The sequence below is a fragment of the Anomalospiza imberbis genome, chromosome Z (genome assembly GCF_031753505.1).
Source record: "Anomalospiza imberbis isolate Cuckoo-Finch-1a 21T00152 chromosome Z, ASM3175350v1, whole genome shotgun sequence".
Lineage (NCBI taxonomy): Eukaryota > Metazoa > Chordata > Aves > Passeriformes > Viduidae > Anomalospiza > Anomalospiza imberbis.
The window spans coordinates 36,759,436-36,778,018 of record NC_089721.1 but is presented as its reverse complement, the minus strand read 5'-3'; the positions used below and the strand labels follow the sequence as shown (position 1 = coordinate 36,778,018).

Here is an 18,583-nt window from a genome sequence, read left to right as displayed (position 1 = left end):
CAATGCAAAATTCAAGTTAGATATTAGAAAGAAATTCTTCACAGTGAGGGTGGTCAGACAGTGGAACAGAATGGTCAGGGGGGCTCCAAGTGCCCCATCCTTTGCAGTGTTATTGGCAGGGTTGGATGGGGCTTGGAGCAACCTGATCTAGTGGAAAGTGTCCCTGCCCATGGCAGGGTGATTGGAACTCAGTGGTCTTCAAGGTGCTTTCTAAGCCAAACCATTCTAGGATTCTATGAGTCTATGATGCAATCTGAATTAGCAGTACCGAGGTTGCTCTGGTTTTAAGTAAGAAGATTTAGGGAAGCCATTTGACACACTGCAGTAAGTTTTTCACTTGTATTCTTGTCCTTTTATCTTGCTGGATTACACCCAGCTGAATGAGGCCATTCCCTAAGATACAATTAATAACTAAAGAGGTAAATTTAATATCTTTGTGTCTGTCAATTCTAGGAAGATTAAATACACAAGAATTAACCACAATCATTTGAATAAATAGTCTTTTAAATTGTGCTAGTTCTATTTAAATATGGTAGCTTCTTGTTAGGAGTTTTGGGACTCTCCTGAATGACTGGTAATAATATCAGTAGCTTTAGCCCTGCATACGGAACCTGTTATACCCCTTAATTTGATGTATAGGTTGTTAGTAAATAACAAGGATTTTAAAAAAATATTTTTTGTCTTAGTTGGAATATTTTATGATCCAAAGTTTGAATCAGAAGTCATCTGAAAAAATGAAGAAAAGGAAAAAGATGCAGAAGTGCCATCGAGTCCAGCCACCTCAGCTTGAACAGCCAGGTGATCATTGATAGGTGGTCCCTAGCATAATTCTTATGTGTGTCACTTTCTTTGCACAATTAATATTTTTTACTACATTTTTTAGTAACAATTGTTACTATGAGCTGTGCTATCTATTGTCAGCTGTTCTTGTTATGTTGCATCATCTTTTTGTGATAGTTTAATTTACTTGGGGAAAATTGTGTGGCAATATATAACATTGCAATGGATTTCTAGTTTATTTTAGGTATAACTAATAGGAATGGTTTTCTGGTGGACTTACGAAAACATGAATTGATAAAAGCTTTACATAAAATCTTAACAGACAGATTACAAAAGAAAGTTGTTAGAGCATGAATCGTTATTCTACAGTATAATCAAACAGTGTTTTTGTTTGCTGCAGATAAAGCAAGGGAGAGAAGTACGTACCTTTATGTGATTTCTGAGCATCTGATGCATTTGTTCAGTGAAAAAATTACTGTCAAGTAGTTACCTTTAAGTCTGTAGTCGTCTCTTCTTCCATGTTCTAAAAATTTGCTCAGACTTCTTAGATTTGGAATATACAGTCAAAGTTTCTTTATAGTGAAACTTTCTATAGAGAGTTCATGAAAGGACAGACACTTACCATTAAACTAAGTGTTTCTTAACTTACTTGCTGTACTAAGTATTTCCATTTTTAGAGTATTTTACTCAAGATGCTCAAACAGCATATAAGAAATATTCTTATTGAATATCTCCTTTAAAAATTAAACGGACCTAATAAGATCAGTTGTCCTATGGTTATCACTTGCTAAGGTTGTAAAACTTAGGTTTTACAGCCTGAGTTTTTTTGCAGAAAAGATGCCGATCCTGAAGGGTGAAGCCTCGCACTACAATGCAGACCTGCACAACCTGCTCTGCTGCTGCCAGTGTGCAGATGTGGCCTTCTACCCTGAGGACCTCAGCACTGCAGTGGAGGCTCACAAGATCATCCTCTGCTCTGTCAGCCACCTCTTCATGCTGCTTTTTGGGGTGAAGAGCCCATCTGACATCCACGACGCCTCTGTCATACAGCTGGCACAGAGCCTCTTTGCGGTGGAGGCAGGGGATCCCCTCCCCTCCTCCCCCCGTGTTGTCCCACCCTGTGTCCTACCAGTCAGGGTAGTGGTGAAGGATTCTGTCTTCTGTTCTTGTCTCCCAGACATCCTCCACTTCATTTATTCAGGTACCTGCTGGGAACAGATCTGGCTCCTCATTTCCTATTGTCTCGTGAAGGCATATGTGCATCACACTAAGGAACATGGCTTTGCTGTTGCTAGATGATGTCTCACCTTCTTTCCATACCTATTTTATCCCTTGTAATTACTATGCACAATGAAAAAAGACCATCACCTATAACAAAAACTAAATTATTCCAGATCGAATGGGCCTAAATTAAATTAGACCATAGGGTAACATCAATAGTATTCAAAATTTTGCCAAAAAAATTTGGAGTTTGAGTCAGCTTCAGATCCTAGGTTTTTAAAGTAGTGTAAATGGTTGGATGTTCTAAACCCAGGGGCAAGAGTGCAGAGTACTTAAGAAAATTCAAGTATTTTTTTATTCTGAGTATGGTGCAGCTGAAGAGAAAACAGTGATAAGTGGCTGGAGTGTGGAGACCTCTGATGCGTTGCTTGAGTTTTGCTACCAGTTGGTACAGACTGTGACCTCATCTACCTAATGCCAGCTATTAAAATGGCACTCATGTTTTTTTAAATTTTCAGATGTTGCTTAGAAATCCTCAGCAGAAATATATGGAGTTTTTTTTTCTGGAAGTAGTCAATGCCTGTTTGTTCTTCATAAAATGTTTTTCAACCTTTCAGAGAATCTTTCAGCTTTAAGTTGGAGTTTGTACATCAAAGGCAGCTCTTTCCAAAATAGTAACGAACATAAAGAACAGATGAAGAAGTTTTTCACTAAAAAACATCTCTGAATAGATTTTTTTGGTTCTTATTTATTGCAGAAAAGGATAGGGTATTAAAACTGGATTTTCAGCAGGTGATGGATAAATGCAGTATTTTTAATTCATAGAATAATTAAATAATTTGGGCTGGAAAAGACCTTTAAGATTATCAAGTCCAATCACTAATCCATCACTGCCGAGCCCATCACTTAAATCATATCCCCAGGTGCCACATCTTTGAAGTGCCTCCAGGGATGGTGACCCTACCACTGCCTTGGGTACCTTGTTCCAGTGCTTGAAAACCCTTTAGGTGAAGAAATGTTCCTGATATTGAATCTAAACCTCCCCTGTTGCAACTTGAGGCTGTTTCCTCTTGTTCTGTCACTTACTACCTGGGAGAAGAGACTGTCCCCAGCCTAGCTACAGCCTCCTTCCAGGCAGTTGACAAGAGTGACAAGTTCACCCCTGAGCCTCCTTTCCTCCAGTCTAAGGATCTTTTTAAATATCTTCATCTGTTACCATCCACAGCTTGTGTCTAGTGCCTCGTGTGCACTAATTTTCCTTTTTTACTTTCCTTTTTGTCAGCCAAGGAGCTGTGAAACTGTGCAGTTGCAGGCAGAGCTCTGCTTTACTCTCAACTCCCAGCCTGAGGGTCATTGTGCCCCTGAGAGGTGAAGGTGCTTGAGGTACAGGCTGAGAAGTGAGCAAATCATAGTTTTCAGATTTTCAGAACTGTGACATGATGGCCATGAGGTTATAAACCCTTATCCAGTGTGGTATAGATGGGAGATAACTGAGCTGAGGATGCTGTGTGCTTGCTATAGGGACTGATTGAGCCTCTTGACAGCAGAGCATCTTCAGAGCTGTGCTGAGTTGGGCTTGTCACTGAGCTTGATCTATTTCTGTCTCCTTCTTGTCCTGGGTTAGAACTGAAAGTTACCACAAAGTCCCATGGTGACTCTGAGACGTAACGCCAGCAAACTTCATGAAGATAAATTATCTTTGTTTTTATTCTCTTCATTTTTCCAAGAAAGCTATTGAGACACGTCAGTGAATGTCATGGCTTTGACTGGGAAAACAAGAATAAAATAATTCTACTCCAAACTTTGTGCTGATTTTAGCTGTGAGGACTGAGAATGTGACTGTGCATTAAATTTTTATAGTTCAGACCCCTACAGAACAATGCAGCCACCAGCTCAGGCAGAAGTTAAGAAAATTCCACAAATGTTGAAACATTAAGGATTTTTTTTTTCTGAATACTTCCTGCAATATGTAGTGACTGAACTGGAAGTAATTAATACATTGAGTGTGAAACCAAGTGAGATGCTCAAATCTGTTGGTACTTGGTTGCACTATAAAAAGTACCATGGAAATTTAATGTGCAAGATTTGCATTGTGCCCTTCCTAAAAGCAAAGGTCTGGCTCATTCATGTATAAACCCCCTACCATTTCTTCAGGATGTGATTGGCATTGATGTCATCTTTACTCTGCCTGCTGAGGCCTATGCCATGCTGATTTGTAATCTGACTCTCCCTGTTTTTGTGGTAGGTGCTTTCCAGTGGGAGCGATTAGAAGAGGACATAAGAAAGAAGCTGAAGGATTCAGATAAAACAGAACATGTGCTTGAGAAAGTTAAATGCATCCTGAAAACTCCAGGGAAGGTACATCTAACTCCCTTGAGTCGCCATTAGTTACTTAAGTTTTTGAGAGATTGTTTTGTAGGCAAGGTTTTCTTGTCAGTCTTTGTTTTAAGGTCACTTTGTATTAAACAGTCTGTAGTTTTTAATGGTTTCAGTGGGTAGTTTGCAGGCACACACACAGAGATCCAGATGTAACATGCAGAATTAATGTAACTGGTAAAAATCACAAAAGCAGGTATTATAAAAGGATTACTCATATTCACAGCTTTGAACATTGTCCAGCAATATGATTATGAGTTGTTAATTCCCATGTAATAAAGGCTGCCCAGGAAAGATTTGCTCCGAAACATAAGCCAAAAGTTAGGCTTCTGCAGTAGATCCAGAGGAGTGGTTTCTCATGTAAATGGTGTGATTGGAAAACTGTCTGTAACTCAATATATTTAATTCAGTAGAAGACCTCACAAAAATGTAACATATTATTAAGTTAATAAAAAGTAACAATGTAGAATTAGTTTTAATATAGAATTAGTTTTTACAGACATCTTTTCTTGGAGCATATACATTTCCTGATAATATAGAACTTGCTCTAATGATTTCTGTTGATTTAGAAGAGAAAATCTCTCAGATTCTCTTGGAACAATACAATATAGACATCAAAAAGTCACTGAACTGTTTTCAGCTTATGACTGCTCTGTCTTAGGCTTACCAGCCCTTAGTGCCCACAGCTAAAACATTTATAGGTTTGGCCTTGGAGAGCCTGAAGACTTTTAAAATAGTGAGCCTGAGCTGTTGTAGTTTCTTTTATTCTTTTTTTATGCTTTCAGGGTACTCTTATTTCTCATTTAAGCTTTTTATTTTTGGAGGCCAAAAAGAAGGAATTGTGATTTTTCTTAGTAAAACTATCAAAATTATAAATTTAACATTTTAACCATACATTCAACCTCATCTGAATTTCAATTGTCACAATCTAGCGGCATTATATTAATATTGTTCCTTTTGGCAGCTTTAGATTACATTTTTAAGGTAAGAAAACCAAAACTGAGGACTTACTTGGAGTACTGGGTTTTGGAGGGTCTTGACACTACCAGGTTATTGTAAGAGGAGTCTGTGCTCCAGCCCGTGAGCTCCCCCTGCCTCTGTCGAGGCAATTCCAGGGCAATATAAACACGGAACTTCCAGCTGCCTTGCCTCTGTACATCTCACTGTGGGGTGGATTTGTGTCCCATCCCTACCCCCCAGAGCCCTCAAACCTCGTTTTGCTGCAGCATTGGGTCTGGACAGAGAATGTATGCAAAGGTTTGGACTCAGAAAATTGATGAAGCCCAATCTGCCTGTAGGGGCTGGGTGGGGGAGTTTCATCGGAGGTCAAGATTACCAAGGAGAGAGCTGAGCTGTGACTGTGAGAGACAAGAGACCCCTTAGAGCTGCTGCACTGCAGGGAATAGGAAATTAGAAGATACAAGGTGATTGCAGAGGAATGCACATGCCAGAAGCTGTTGTTTATTTTCCCATATAAATGATGTCCCATAATATTTAGTTCTGTGGGCAGCCACACATGACAGTGCTTTATTGCCAATTTATTTTTCAGCTAAACACTGTAAAGCACTGCAAGTCTCACCAGATAACACGGCTGTATAATACTTCTCTCAGGCTGTTCTTTAACACACCTGTGCTGGCTGATGTAATCTTCAAAATACAAGGTACAGTACCTCTACTCCCTTGGCCTCCAGGCTTTATCCTTTTTCCCACTCTTCAGAAATGTAGGATATAGAGGTGACCATGTTCCATGGCATCAAAACTAAGGAAATAGAGTGCTTTGCTGTCACTGTTGAAAGCAGGGAAAGCTTGTCCCTATGGATGCCCGTTAGCAGTGTCCACTCCAAGCATGGTTCATCTGGGCTGAGCCTATAGGAATTACCTCTCCCTGTCATGGCACACTGTCCCTCCCTGATTTACATTATTTTATATTCTATTTCATTATATTTTGGTTTACTCCATTGTGTTTTGCAGTCTTTTCTTTTGGTTTATTTTATTATTTTATTTTATTTTATTTTATTTTATTTTATTTTATTATTTTATTTATCTCACTCCTGTTCCCAGCTGCACAAGCATTAGGACATACTCAAGGGCTCTCCCTATCATAAAACCTGGGAGAGGCTTGAGCTTTATCTCTGAGCTAGTTGTCCTCAGTGAAAAGAGCAGATTTGGTGGTTATTTGCTCATGCCAACATCCCCCTTGTCCCCTCAGAAGCTGACAGGGACTGGTTTCGCTGTCCTTGCCACCCAGGTTTGGTGACCAGCAGATCTGGTGCCACTGACACCCACCTCATTTTACTGCCTGATGTGCTGAAGTGTCAGGATTCAATGTTTTGTGAGGAAATTAAATGTGTTCACCATTACAGTGAAAGATGCAGTGTGAGAAATGTGTTGCATGCTTTTGTGAAAATAAGAATGAGCTGGTTTTTAAAAGCTAACACTATTCTCAGTCTGTCCATACTCACCCTTCATGCAGAAATGGCCTTCTAGAATTAGATAGTTGTTTAATTATTCTCAGATGTATATCTCAGGGACAAATATGAATCATTAACTCCTCAAACATAAGCACAAAAGGACAAGCAGACTCTTTCTAGGTGTTCTGTTTAACACACAGAAAAGACACCACAAAAATACCTTTGCAAAGGAGAGGAAAATACTGATGTTTAGCTCAATGACATGAACAATTCACCTCAGTGTCACTCTCCTGAGAGAGTCTTTGTGGGAAGCTGATGAAACCAGAACAACACTATATATTTTACAGAAATAAAACCCAAATCTCTGAATGGGTTGACAAGTATTTTTAAAAATGCATGCTTATCCACTAATAAAATGTGAACTGTTTTTCTAATAATTGATCCAACTTCCAAATTTTTTTCTCTAATTCACCAATCAGAGTAGATGTATCAAAATTAAATAACTACTAAGATAAATTGAAGGCCCTAATCTTAACCAGACAAACAAATTTGTAAGTTTTTGAGCAATTTCTTAGATATTTGGCACTGCTTTGAGTTTTCTAGCCTAGAGAAGTATGAGAGCCAGGAAAAACAGGAGCCCATTATGTCTGTGTAAATACACAGAATGTGACTGAACGTCTTTATTAGCAGATAAATGTCCATTCACAAGCACATACAGGACACAAAGCATGCAGCTTAGACATTTTGAAAGTAGAAGTACAGGGGGTAGAAACAGAACAAATGACAAAAAATGCCAGAAGGCTTCAAAGAATTACTCAGGTGTCAATATTTTGGTTAAAGGCATAATTAAAACAGTAACTTCTTTGTAAGTCTATACAGTATATTGCATGTCACTTGATCTGCTTATTAAAACATTTACATACAACTCTAAATGCTCATTTTGGCTTTGGTTGCTGTCCTGACTGGCATCTGCTTGGCACTTCCTTGCATACTGAGCTGGACTGCTCAGTCCAGCTGGACTCTGCAGCCTGAAAGGCCTCTATCTCCCCAGGCTTTTGGCCTCTCCAGGTCTTCCAAATGCTGTAGTAAAGCAAAGGGTTCGCTTGCAAATAGTAGAAAATTAATAAATTTCTGGAAAAAAATCATCAGTGTTTTTTTTCATAAGACTGCCATTAATGAAATTCACTTAGGCACAGTATTTAATCTAGTTAAATTTCTACTTACTTACAGGACTTAATGGAATTTCATCTGGAAAAATTTGCCTTTTTCTGCTTTGTGTTGTCATTCTGTACAAATATTAATAATCAGCAGGGTTACTGGTGAACTTAAATGACTCTTCATAGAGTCATTCACATTGCAAAAGATCCTTAAGGTCACCAAATCCAACCATTAACCATTTGCATAACAATTACATAACACTGCATATTTATGAAGTGGGCTGGAGGTTCAGTTAGTGTGAACAGATTTATTCTATTTTGTCTGTTATCAGTTGGTTTAGTCTATTGCATTTTGGTTTAATTAATTTTTTGTTTGTTGATTTTGTTTTATTTTACTATTCATTATTCATCTTAACTAGTATGCAGTGAATGTGTTGTTAGTCATTGCCAACTTTCAACATTTTAATCATGTTCAGTGAGGTGAAGACCTCCTAAGAAGACATGAGCTTTAAAATGAAGATCTTTCTGTGTTATATAAAATCATTGAATATTTATTTTTGTCTTGCATCCTGCAGGTGCAACTGTACCAGCCCACAGGGCAGTTCTGGTAGCTCGCTGTGAGGTTATGGCAGCTATGTTTAATGGTAATTATCTAGAAGCAAATAGCATTCTGGTTCCAGTGTATGGGGTTTCCAAAGACACTTTCCTGTCCTTCCTAGAGTACCTTTACACTGACTCCTGCTGCCCAGGTAAGGAAACTGTAAAATATAGTTCTATATCTGTAACTCATTTTTCCATAGCAGGGGCATTGATAGAGAGTAATGTAGCAGCACCTATTTAATTGAAAAATGCCAATATTTGAATGTGCAGTGTCTCAATAAATGTAACATTTTTGTATTTTGCAATAAAAAAAGAAATCTGTCCTATACAAGTAAAATAGAATAAATATTTCTAAAAAATCTATTTATTTGCTTTGTGCTCACATAACAAGACTCAAAGAAGCTGCAATTTCATTTCTGATCCATTATAATATTTGTAATTTTCTTTTTACATTACAGTAATACTGCTTTCTAGTTTGGATTCTGTGTTATATTTAAAAGTTCAACTTGTCATTTCTTGAACATGCATATAACAGAGTTTATTATAAACAAGGTTAAATTGCAGGAATACCTTACTTACACACATGATTATCTTATGTGTATGTAAACCCAGAAAAAATATGCCAACAGGAGTGTTTGGCAAGAAAAATTGAGCTAAAATATTCTTTACATCTCCATCTTTATCTTTCATATGAGAAGAAAATCTGAATACTAAATCTAAAACATAATTTAAATGTAGCTATTTTTTCCTTGATTTAATGAATAAATGATATTGTGATATGTAGTTTTGCTTTTGTTTTCTTTTGAAATAGTTATTCTACCTTATTCTTAGATATTCCATGTTTCTCTTTTCATTCCACCTAACATTTCCATGTTTATCAGTGTAAAAATGCAACCACTGTGCTATATTTTTAAAAAATGCCACTCTTTTTTGTCTTTGGACTTTTGGCTATATGTTCTTGTATCATAAAAGTGCTTGTCTAAAAGAGAACTTAGCAAAATCCACTTATTAATTGTCAGTTACTCTAAATAAATCAGCAGCACTTGACTCATCATCTTCAAGTTCCACAATATTGACAGCAATTCTTTACACCTATCTGCCAAAAAGTTCTAAACACATTTTTCTTCTTAATTAAATAGCTTATCTGGAAAAATAAGGTGATACAGCAAACAAAAATTTATAACAATGAAAAAATAAAGCAAGGTGATCACAGCAGTCTGATTTTGTGTTTGTTGTTAGGTATTTAAAATTAAACGCGGTGAAAAGTAGCATTGATCATCTTGTCAAAAAGATAAAATACATGTAACTTGTGTCTTCTTGTTATTTAGCCAGTATTCTCCAAGCGATGTCTCTGCTGATCTGTGCAGAGATGTACCAAGTAATGAGACTCCAGCATATTTGTGAACTTTACATCATCACGCAGCTTCAGAGCATGCCTAGCAGGGAACTGGCTTCCACAAGCCTCAGTATTGTTAGCTTGCTCAAAAAAGCTAAGGTATGGTACTTATTGTATATATCAAATACGAATATATATGTTGAATTTAATAAGTTGTTTCAGAAATTTTAAAAATATTAAGAGCAATTTCTGTTCCCAAGGAAACATGTTGGGGTAAAATCTGTTCATTAGGTATAACTGGTGACACAAGTGTGGCCAAAAGAAATCCTTCAGCTTTTAATTGCGGAACACAGAATCACAGAATCGCCTCCACCACAGTACCCAAGCCTTTTCCATAACTTGATAACCTTTGCCACAAAGAAATTTTTCCTACTATTCAACCTAAACCTCCCTGGCACAACCTGAGGCTATTTCCTCTTGTCCTGTCACTTTTTATCTGGGAGCAGAGACTGACCCCCACCTGTCCACAACCTCCTTTCAGGGAGTTCTAGAGGGTGATAAGGTCACCCAGAGCCTCTTCTTTTTTCCAGAATAAAAATCCCCACCTCCTTGAGCCACTCCCCATAAGATTTGGGCTCCAGACCCTCTAGTCAGACACTCATCTGTGGAATTTCCTTTATCATGGACACACTGCAGTAATTCAACTTAACTACAGCTTCTTCCAGAAAAGAGGGGTTTTAGGCAAGTGAAGATGCACTTGCTCCTCTTTTAGTCAAAAAAGAAAATTATGTGGTATGCAGGTGACAAAGGCGGTCCAACTACATAGAATATGGAGAGAAATGCAAAAAAGCAGGAAAAGAAAAGATTAGAGGCTGAAAAAAGAAAGATAATAAAGGCAGGGTTGGAAAACAGAAGAGGAAAATAAAAACTAAATTGCAGACTATTGCCTTAATCAAATAAGATTTTCAGAAAGAGGAGAACACAAAACCAACATGCCACATTCCTTCCCTCCATTCCTGTGAAGCTCTGCCTCTGTGCAGATGTCAAATTTCCAAGATTCATGATACCTCACACGTTTTTTCTACCTCTGGGAGAGGGATCTTGTTAATTTGTTCTTGGGTGTTCACCTGTTTACATATTTTCATTAAATGACTTTTCCTTCATTATCTTCCATAGTCAAAACTTTATTTAGTAAATTGCTTAAACCAAAAATATTTTGACATGTGAGATGTGGTTATGTTTTAGACATGATAGCATTAAGTGTTTCTTTTGTCTTTTCTTTCTTACCACAGTTTCACAATTCTGATTGCCTTTCAACTTGGCTTCTTCATTTTATTGCCACTAACTACCTCATCTTCAGTCAAAAGCCTGAATTTCAAGAACTTTCAGGTATATTTTCTGTTCATTTTGAAGAGACAAATGTTTTTATGTTGTGCTGAGATGAGAAGTGATATTCTGGATAATACCTTTTGTGCATGAGAAAATAATTAGGGTTTCTTTAGTATATTCCAGCAGGATGTTTCACCATCCTGCTGTGGGATCAGCACACAACATGACAGAGCCAGCAATGCATCACTATTTTTATGGTTCCTATTGGGATGGCCAGGTTCCCACCCATAATTGAATTTGCTGGAACAGTTTGGTCATTGTATGTCAACAATCTTGCTAATTTAAATCAAGGTAATGGGTCATTTTTGAGACTTTTTCAAGTGCTGGGGTTTTCTTTTAGGAAAATAGGATTCTTACAGTATGCTTCAGCAGATCTCATAAAATGAAAAAATGATGGCCTATTCAAGTAAATAAATCCATTTTCTTCCAGGGAGCTGATATTTATATTTCCAAGCATTTGTATTAGCTTCTGGTGGTGTAACAAGAAAGTTTTGCTCATTGCCTGTGTAATTTTCCTTCACCCTGATGAGGGGTGCATGTCTTTGACCTGGATACATTTCTTTGACCTGTGACACCTTATCACCTCAAGGCTCAGGACAGCAACACAGCAGCAGGCAGTGGCTCTCCAATGGCTTTCCAAGACCTGAGACCTTCACAGAAATGCAGAATTAGCTGAATTGGAAGAACACACAAGGATCACTGAGTGCAGCTCCTGCTCCTGCACAACACCATCCCCAAGAGTTACATCATGAGAGTACTGTCCAAAGCTTCTTGAACTCTGTCAGGCTGGTGCTGTGACCATTGCCCTGGGGAGCTTGTTCAGTGCCCAAATACACACTGGGGGAAGAACCTTTTCCTAATCCAGCCTAAACCTCCCTGACACAACTTCAGGGCCATCCCTTGATTGAAGGCCATCCCCTTCAATCCTCTCACTGGTCACCACTGAGAAAAAATTAGTGTCTGCCCCTCCTTTTCCCCTCTGCCCCTCTTCTTCCCCTCACAAGGAAGTTGCAGACCCCACTGAGGTCTCCCCTCAGTCTCCTCCAGGCCAAACAAACCATGTGCCCTCAGATGCTCATCACACAGCTTCTGCTCAAAGCCCTTTACTGCCCTCCTTTGGACACTCTCTAATAGTTTAATGTCATTCTTATACTGTAGTGCCCAATCTGCCCCAGGACTTGAGGCGGTGCCATCCCAGTGGACAGCAGAGCAGGACAATCCCCTCCCTTGCCTGGCTGGCCATGCTGGGCCTGGTGCCCCCAGGACAGGAATGTCCCTCCTGGCTGCCAGGACACTGCTGACTCAACTTGTCATCCACCAGGACACCCAGGTTCCTTTCCAAGGCACTGCTCTCCAACATCTCATTCCTCAGTCTGTCCATACATCCAGAGTTGTCCCATCCCAGGTGCAGAGTCCAGCACTTTCCCTTTTTGAACATCCTATGGTTGGTGATCACCCAGTCTTCTAATCTATTGAGGCCTCTCTGCAGAGCCTCCCTGTCTTTGAGGAAGTCAACAGCTCCTCCCAGATTTTTACCATCTGCAGACTACCTCAGTGTTTCCAGTCCTCCATCCAGGTCATTTATGAAGATGTTGAAGAGCATAGGACCAAGGATGGAGGCCTTTGGAACCCCACTAGTGACAGGTCCCCAGTCTGATGTCACCCCATTCATTGTAACCCTTTGTGCCAGACCTGTGAGCCAGTTGCTCACCCTTCACGTGATGTGTTTATCCAGCTGTGGCCTGGACATTTTGTCAAGAATGATCCTGTGATAAACAGTATCAAAAGCTTTACTGATATCCAAAAATATTACATCAACTGGCTTCCCTTGATCAATTAGGTGGGTTACCTTGCCATAAAGGAAATCAGATTTGATTAGCAGGATATTCCCCTGAGGACTGAAGCCCTGCCTTGTGCCCAGGTGAGTGGAGTTTGCCTGCCCTCAGGCTTTCCAGGCTGTGGGCTTCTCTGCTGTGCCTTGGTCTGAGGCCCTCAGGAGCCAGGAGCAATGGATGCAAGCTGATTCTGGAATATCTGGGTTTAAGGGGATGAAAATGCATCTTTCTGCAAATGTAGAGGTGATTAATCTAAATAATATTGGTAAAAGACTCTTACATTACTTTGTCAGTGATAAAAACCACATGCAATAGGAAGACTAATATCTTGCTGAATTCTCAGTTGCACTCCTCACCTTGCTTTCTGTACTGATCTTGAGACTGCCAAACTATTGGTACCAGAATTGATATACCCTGCTTTATAGTTCTGCAGCTTAGAAAAATCCTTGCATTCCACATAGGACTATCCTCTAAGGATAAAGTATGCTCATCTTTAGGAATATCTCTCTGCTCTCCTTAATGAGTATTGTATTCCTTTTTTTCAAAAAAACTTTTCTTATTACGAACTTAATAACAAGGAAATATTGTGTGGTAACTCTTACCTCTGTGCCATAGCAGAGTTCAATGAAAAACAGGCAGCACTCACCTTTACTTTTGTAGTTGTATTTATATCTTTAATAGTTTTTTTGTCTATTTTAAAATACTTTTTGCAGCCTGTGCACATGTGCTCTATGTCTGTATATTATACTTAATTCCTTTATTTCTTTTTCTAGTGGAAGAGCGCAATTTTGTAGAGATGCACCGATGGCCTTCAAACTTGTACCTGAAGCAGCTTGCTGATTACAGAAACTATATCCACTCTCAGAAATGCCACTGCACAGTAATGTAAAGAGGCTGAATACACTCAAAGTGCATCTCAACTGCAAAATTTTGGATTGGGGATTATATAGAATATAAAAACCATGTAAAGAGTGAAACCTGATGCTGACCTCCTCTGGAAATTACGTTCTTTGTTTTGCTAACAAATCACTCTAATTTTTACCTTGAAACATTGAGAAATGTATGTTGAAGATTTAAGCACAAGGACTTCATTCATATTCATGGGGATTAAATGTATTACAGGACAGTGCCCTGACTGGCATCTGCTCCCCCTTCTAATTTCCTTTTTGTTTATTTTATTGTTTTTCATGGTTATTTGTGGCTGCTAAACTGAATCTGTTGAAAATAGACTGGTTTTGTGTATCTGTGCATAATAAAAGCATAGGGACACAGTAACAGTGCAGGGAAGCTGAGAAGCCAGGTCATAAGTTTTCACATACTTCAGGATGCAAAAATTTTCTGTAGCATTTGTTAGTTCACAATATAATGGGTAGGCTTAAGAAGCATTGTAGTTGCTATTAATTTATTACTCCAGAGAAAGCCTGTAGTTCTGTTACAACCTTATCATTAGATGTTTTAATTCCAGAGGAATGCCTATGCATCACAGTATTCTCTAGTGCCTCCAAATATCTAAAGAATGACATGATTTTTCCTGCCAGTAGGTAGGAGAAGAAAGTGTGTTTTCACAATCTGCAGAACACCTTTGTTAGTGTGGTCATATTGTATTTTTCCCCATGAGGAATAAAGAGAGGGAAAACTACATATGCTCAGAGCATACCCATATTCCATATGGTACTGATGGACAGGGAAGAAAGGCAGAGGGGTCAACAGTCTTTCTTGGGATTTGAGCAAAAATCTCAAAAAAAAAAATCCACTAGCAGAATTGTCTAATTTGGGAAAAGTGTGTCTAATAATCATAGTCACTACAATAGATGTTAGATGTGCTAGTCATTAAGGAGATGACCCTCATAGATTTGCCAGTGCTGCCAGGGATGTTGGCTTTTGTGGTGGGACTTTGAGCTCAAACCTCTCCAGCAGGGATTCAGTTCAGGTTTAGTTATCATCATGTGCTCATAAGCTACACCGTGTGAGACAAACCTAGCTGTGGATCCTTTCTGAGATACAAGAGAAAAACCCAGAATATTATGACTGGCATGATCCTTGCAGATAGTGTTTAGCATTTTCTTGAATAAAATAACTTGTCATGCTGCTGACTTGTGTGTACATAGTGTGTGCTAATGCCAGAATGAACCCAGCCTTTTCCTGAGCATAGGTGCTTTTTTAGAAGCAAAATCTAATCACGGAAGTAAATGTGTCATTATCATTCTTGTACTTTCAATTCTGGTTTTTCATCTGCCTTTGTAATGTGGTATGTAGCCTGAGACTGGCATTTCTACCACATCAAATGCACCTGGAAACTGCACTTGTGAGTAGAAGGTGGAAAAACAAATTGCTGGAGCTGAATCTTTTTTTTTTTTAAGTATAAGAATTGTTATATTTTTCAATACCATTTTATAGATAAATTCTTCTTTTCAAATTCCATTCTGGAGTTATAGAGGGCTTTGGGGTTTTTTTTTTTGTTTTGTTTTGTTTTGTTTTTTGGTGATACTTTCCCTATTTTTGTATACACACAAAATAAAAAGGAGTTTATGACTCAGCTGGCTGCTGCAGACTCAAAATTCCAAGGTTAGTTTTAGGCAATAATTTTTTTTCTTTTAACTCTGTATCTTCAGGTCCTAAAGTTAATGAAAATATGAATATACTTACCTACATCTTGCATATAGGGAGCCTAAAATATAGAGAATGATAATGCTCTTTCAAAATCATGAAAGAAAACTGAAAATATTAAACAAAAAATTAATAGGGGAGCAATATATATGGAACTTGTATGTGAAAAAAGTAGTTTTTATAGTTATATAGTTATCAAACATTTAAGTAAAAATTCAATTACTAGATAGATATGAATAAAACTTCAGTAAGTTTTTTTAAGCTTAAAGTCATGGAAAAATTTGTGCGTACAGTTAAACTACAGTTTGTCTAGACATCTGATAGCATCCTTGGGTGCTTCTACCAGAAGCCAGCTCATTTATCAAAAGTGGGGATTAAATGCTTCATCCTGACATCCTGTGCAAAAGTGACACAAAAGCTCTGTGAATGTTGGTCTAAGCTTCATGTAGTCCTGCATTTTTAATATTTTGAAAGCTTTCCCAGTTTTTTCACTAGGAACTAGTCTGTTGCCAATGATTTGTGTATAGATAATACATAAAAAAGTACTGGTTTTAATTTTCTGTAAATGATTTATAAGTATTTTAAAATAGGCCTAATGGACATATAAAGCACTTTATATCCAAACCAGAGAAATATTTTACTATTATGCATTTTAGTCAGTGATAGCTACAGGTTTTATACAGAGAAGTCAGGCTGTATAAAATATTTAGTATTTATTCAGAGATTCAGAGATTAATGCTTGCTACTGTTCAGACAATAAACCAAGTTTCCATTTTACTGTTTATCCCCATAATGCTGCCTTTATCAGGTGCAGATGTGTTGTATTTGCAGATGCAGACTATCTGATAAATTTTAAGTCTTAGAAGAAATCTTACTAGACATTCTTATTTTCATTCTCTAAGATGATTTTCTCTAGAAATGTATGTATCTTAGAGCTATTTTTAAACCTTTTGTAGCATTTGGAAACATGACTGAAAGTAGATAATGATGCTTTGTGAGTTGCTATTCTTAGCTGGTTTTAGTGGAGGCTTTAGGACTGTATCCATCACAGATAGTCAGGAATTAGGGCAATACTGAATTTGGTATTTATTTATAATTGTCAGGGTCCGCAAATGCATGCAGGGTCCCTGATAGGATCTTTTGGAGATCTCAAAGCACAAAAGACACAGCAGGGGACACACCACTTTGCTTAAACAAAAATGCACTTTTATTTAGTGCCAACAACTGCGATAGTGGGAGGGAAATAAAGAGATAGAGTGAAAGATAGAGAAAGAGGGGAAGGGGATTATAGCTACCAGTCTGAAGAGACGAGGCCCTTGGAGCTTGACGAGATGCTCATTGGCTGTCTTCTCCAGGTGGGGTCTGGACAAAGTCCTCAAAACTCCTTCAGTCTTTTATAGGGTTCCTCAAAGCGGGTGGCATCTGGCCAAAGTGGCAGCTCTCCTGGCTACATGGTGGGTGTGGACTCGTTGTTTTGGGAACCAGTTGTAACCGTCGCGTCAGTGCAGGACCAAGAGTACAGGACCAAAGGTAGAGGACGAACTGATTAGGACTCAGTCCACCATGACCAGTCCATTGTTCTCGCACTGAGTTCCCATGGCATTGCATACCAGTCCTTAAGGCTTGGCAGACTTTCCACCTCAGCCAGGCTAGAGCTACTTGCAGGGTCTAGGGTCTCAGTCCTTGGAGACAGTCATGAGGCAAACATGAGGGATTTTCGGACAGACCCTGACAGTATGGCATAAAGTAGAAACTACTTTGATATAAACCCCCTACCTTATACTATGGTATAAAGTAAAAATCAGGAACCAATTTGGAAAAAAAAATTATTTATGGAAGTGGTTTTGAAAAAATAAAATGTTTCTGGAATGCTTCCACTGGTTCCAACACCTCCCAAACTCCCCTGGCATGGGCAGCATTGGGATCAAAGAAAGAGGTCAGTGGTGAATTTGGATGTCCCTAGGCAGTACCTATAGCATTTGAAATTATATATTTAGGCTTAAGTTTAGGTAGAGATGCAAGTCCTGAGTCCTTCATTAGAACTAACTCTCAAAATTAACTTTTAGCAAATAATTTTTCAATAATGGATTACACTTTTAATTTTTGCTGTCCTATATATGTGTGTTCTTGTTCCAAACTAGCACTAAGCTTTATAGAGACTAAAAAAAAAGTTTTCTCCACTAATAAGGTTTTCCACATAATAGTCATAAAACCTTTCCTATTGTTCTTAGGCCATGGTGTGGTGGATTTGAAAACAAAACCGAACTGTTAGAAAAAAGAATAACTATTTTATTAGGCATGTCCTGAAATGTTTTTCTTTTAGTGTACCCTATATTACACATTTTTAGATTGAATATGTAAAATTTTTGATACAAAATTAAAAAAAAATTATCTAATCAGTCTCATGTGATTACTTATGGATATGTATTAGCATACTTGAGTGTTACACTGGTGATATTTTCTGTAGCTTATTGGTATCATAGAACCATACTGGCTTGGGTAGAGCCATTGGCTTGGGTTGCAAGAGACATAAAGATCATCTTGTCCCAACACCCCTGTCATGGGTAGGGACACTTTCCACTAGACCAGGTTGGTCACAGCCCCAGCCTCACCTTGGACACCCAGATCCTCAACTGAGCACCCACTGAGGACTGAGCACTGATGGGAGATCCAGGCAGTGTCCCAAAAGCCAGAGTGTGTTCAGGTAGCAGTGGGAGGAAGGGAGGAAGGGTGTGGTTTATGAAGCATTGAAGGAAGAGGGAAGAAAGATAAAAAGGAAGGGGACATCAGATAGGAGAGGATCACCAGTCTTTGGTTCAGCATTGATCCAGCCAGTTCCTCATCCAGGCTCTGTGGGGATACCTTTTTATA

General features: G+C 38.5%; 1 protein-coding gene across 2 annotated transcripts in view; it reads left to right on the top strand.

Annotated features, from left to right (window-relative positions):
• RHOBTB3 (Rho related BTB domain containing 3) overlaps positions 1 to 17,977 on the top strand; it is a 30,418-nt gene extending 12,441 nt beyond the window's left edge. For both annotated transcript variants that reach the window (XM_068176930.1, XM_068176929.1), the window contains exons 5-12: positions 687 to 798; positions 1,613 to 1,981; positions 4,247 to 4,359; positions 5,927 to 6,038; positions 8,521 to 8,694; positions 9,874 to 10,040; positions 11,174 to 11,270; positions 13,879 to 17,977. In XM_068176930.1, the coding sequence (XP_068033031.1) occupies positions 687 to 798; positions 1,613 to 1,981; positions 4,247 to 4,359; positions 5,927 to 6,038; positions 8,521 to 8,694; positions 9,874 to 10,040; positions 11,174 to 11,270; positions 13,879 to 13,994 (1,260 nt within the window). In that variant the 3' untranslated portion in view covers positions 13,995 to 17,977. The remainder of the gene's footprint in view (positions 1 to 686; positions 799 to 1,612; positions 1,982 to 4,246; positions 4,360 to 5,926; positions 6,039 to 8,520; positions 8,695 to 9,873; positions 10,041 to 11,173; positions 11,271 to 13,878) is intronic.
• The last annotated feature ends 606 nt before the right edge of the window (positions 17,978 to 18,583 follow it).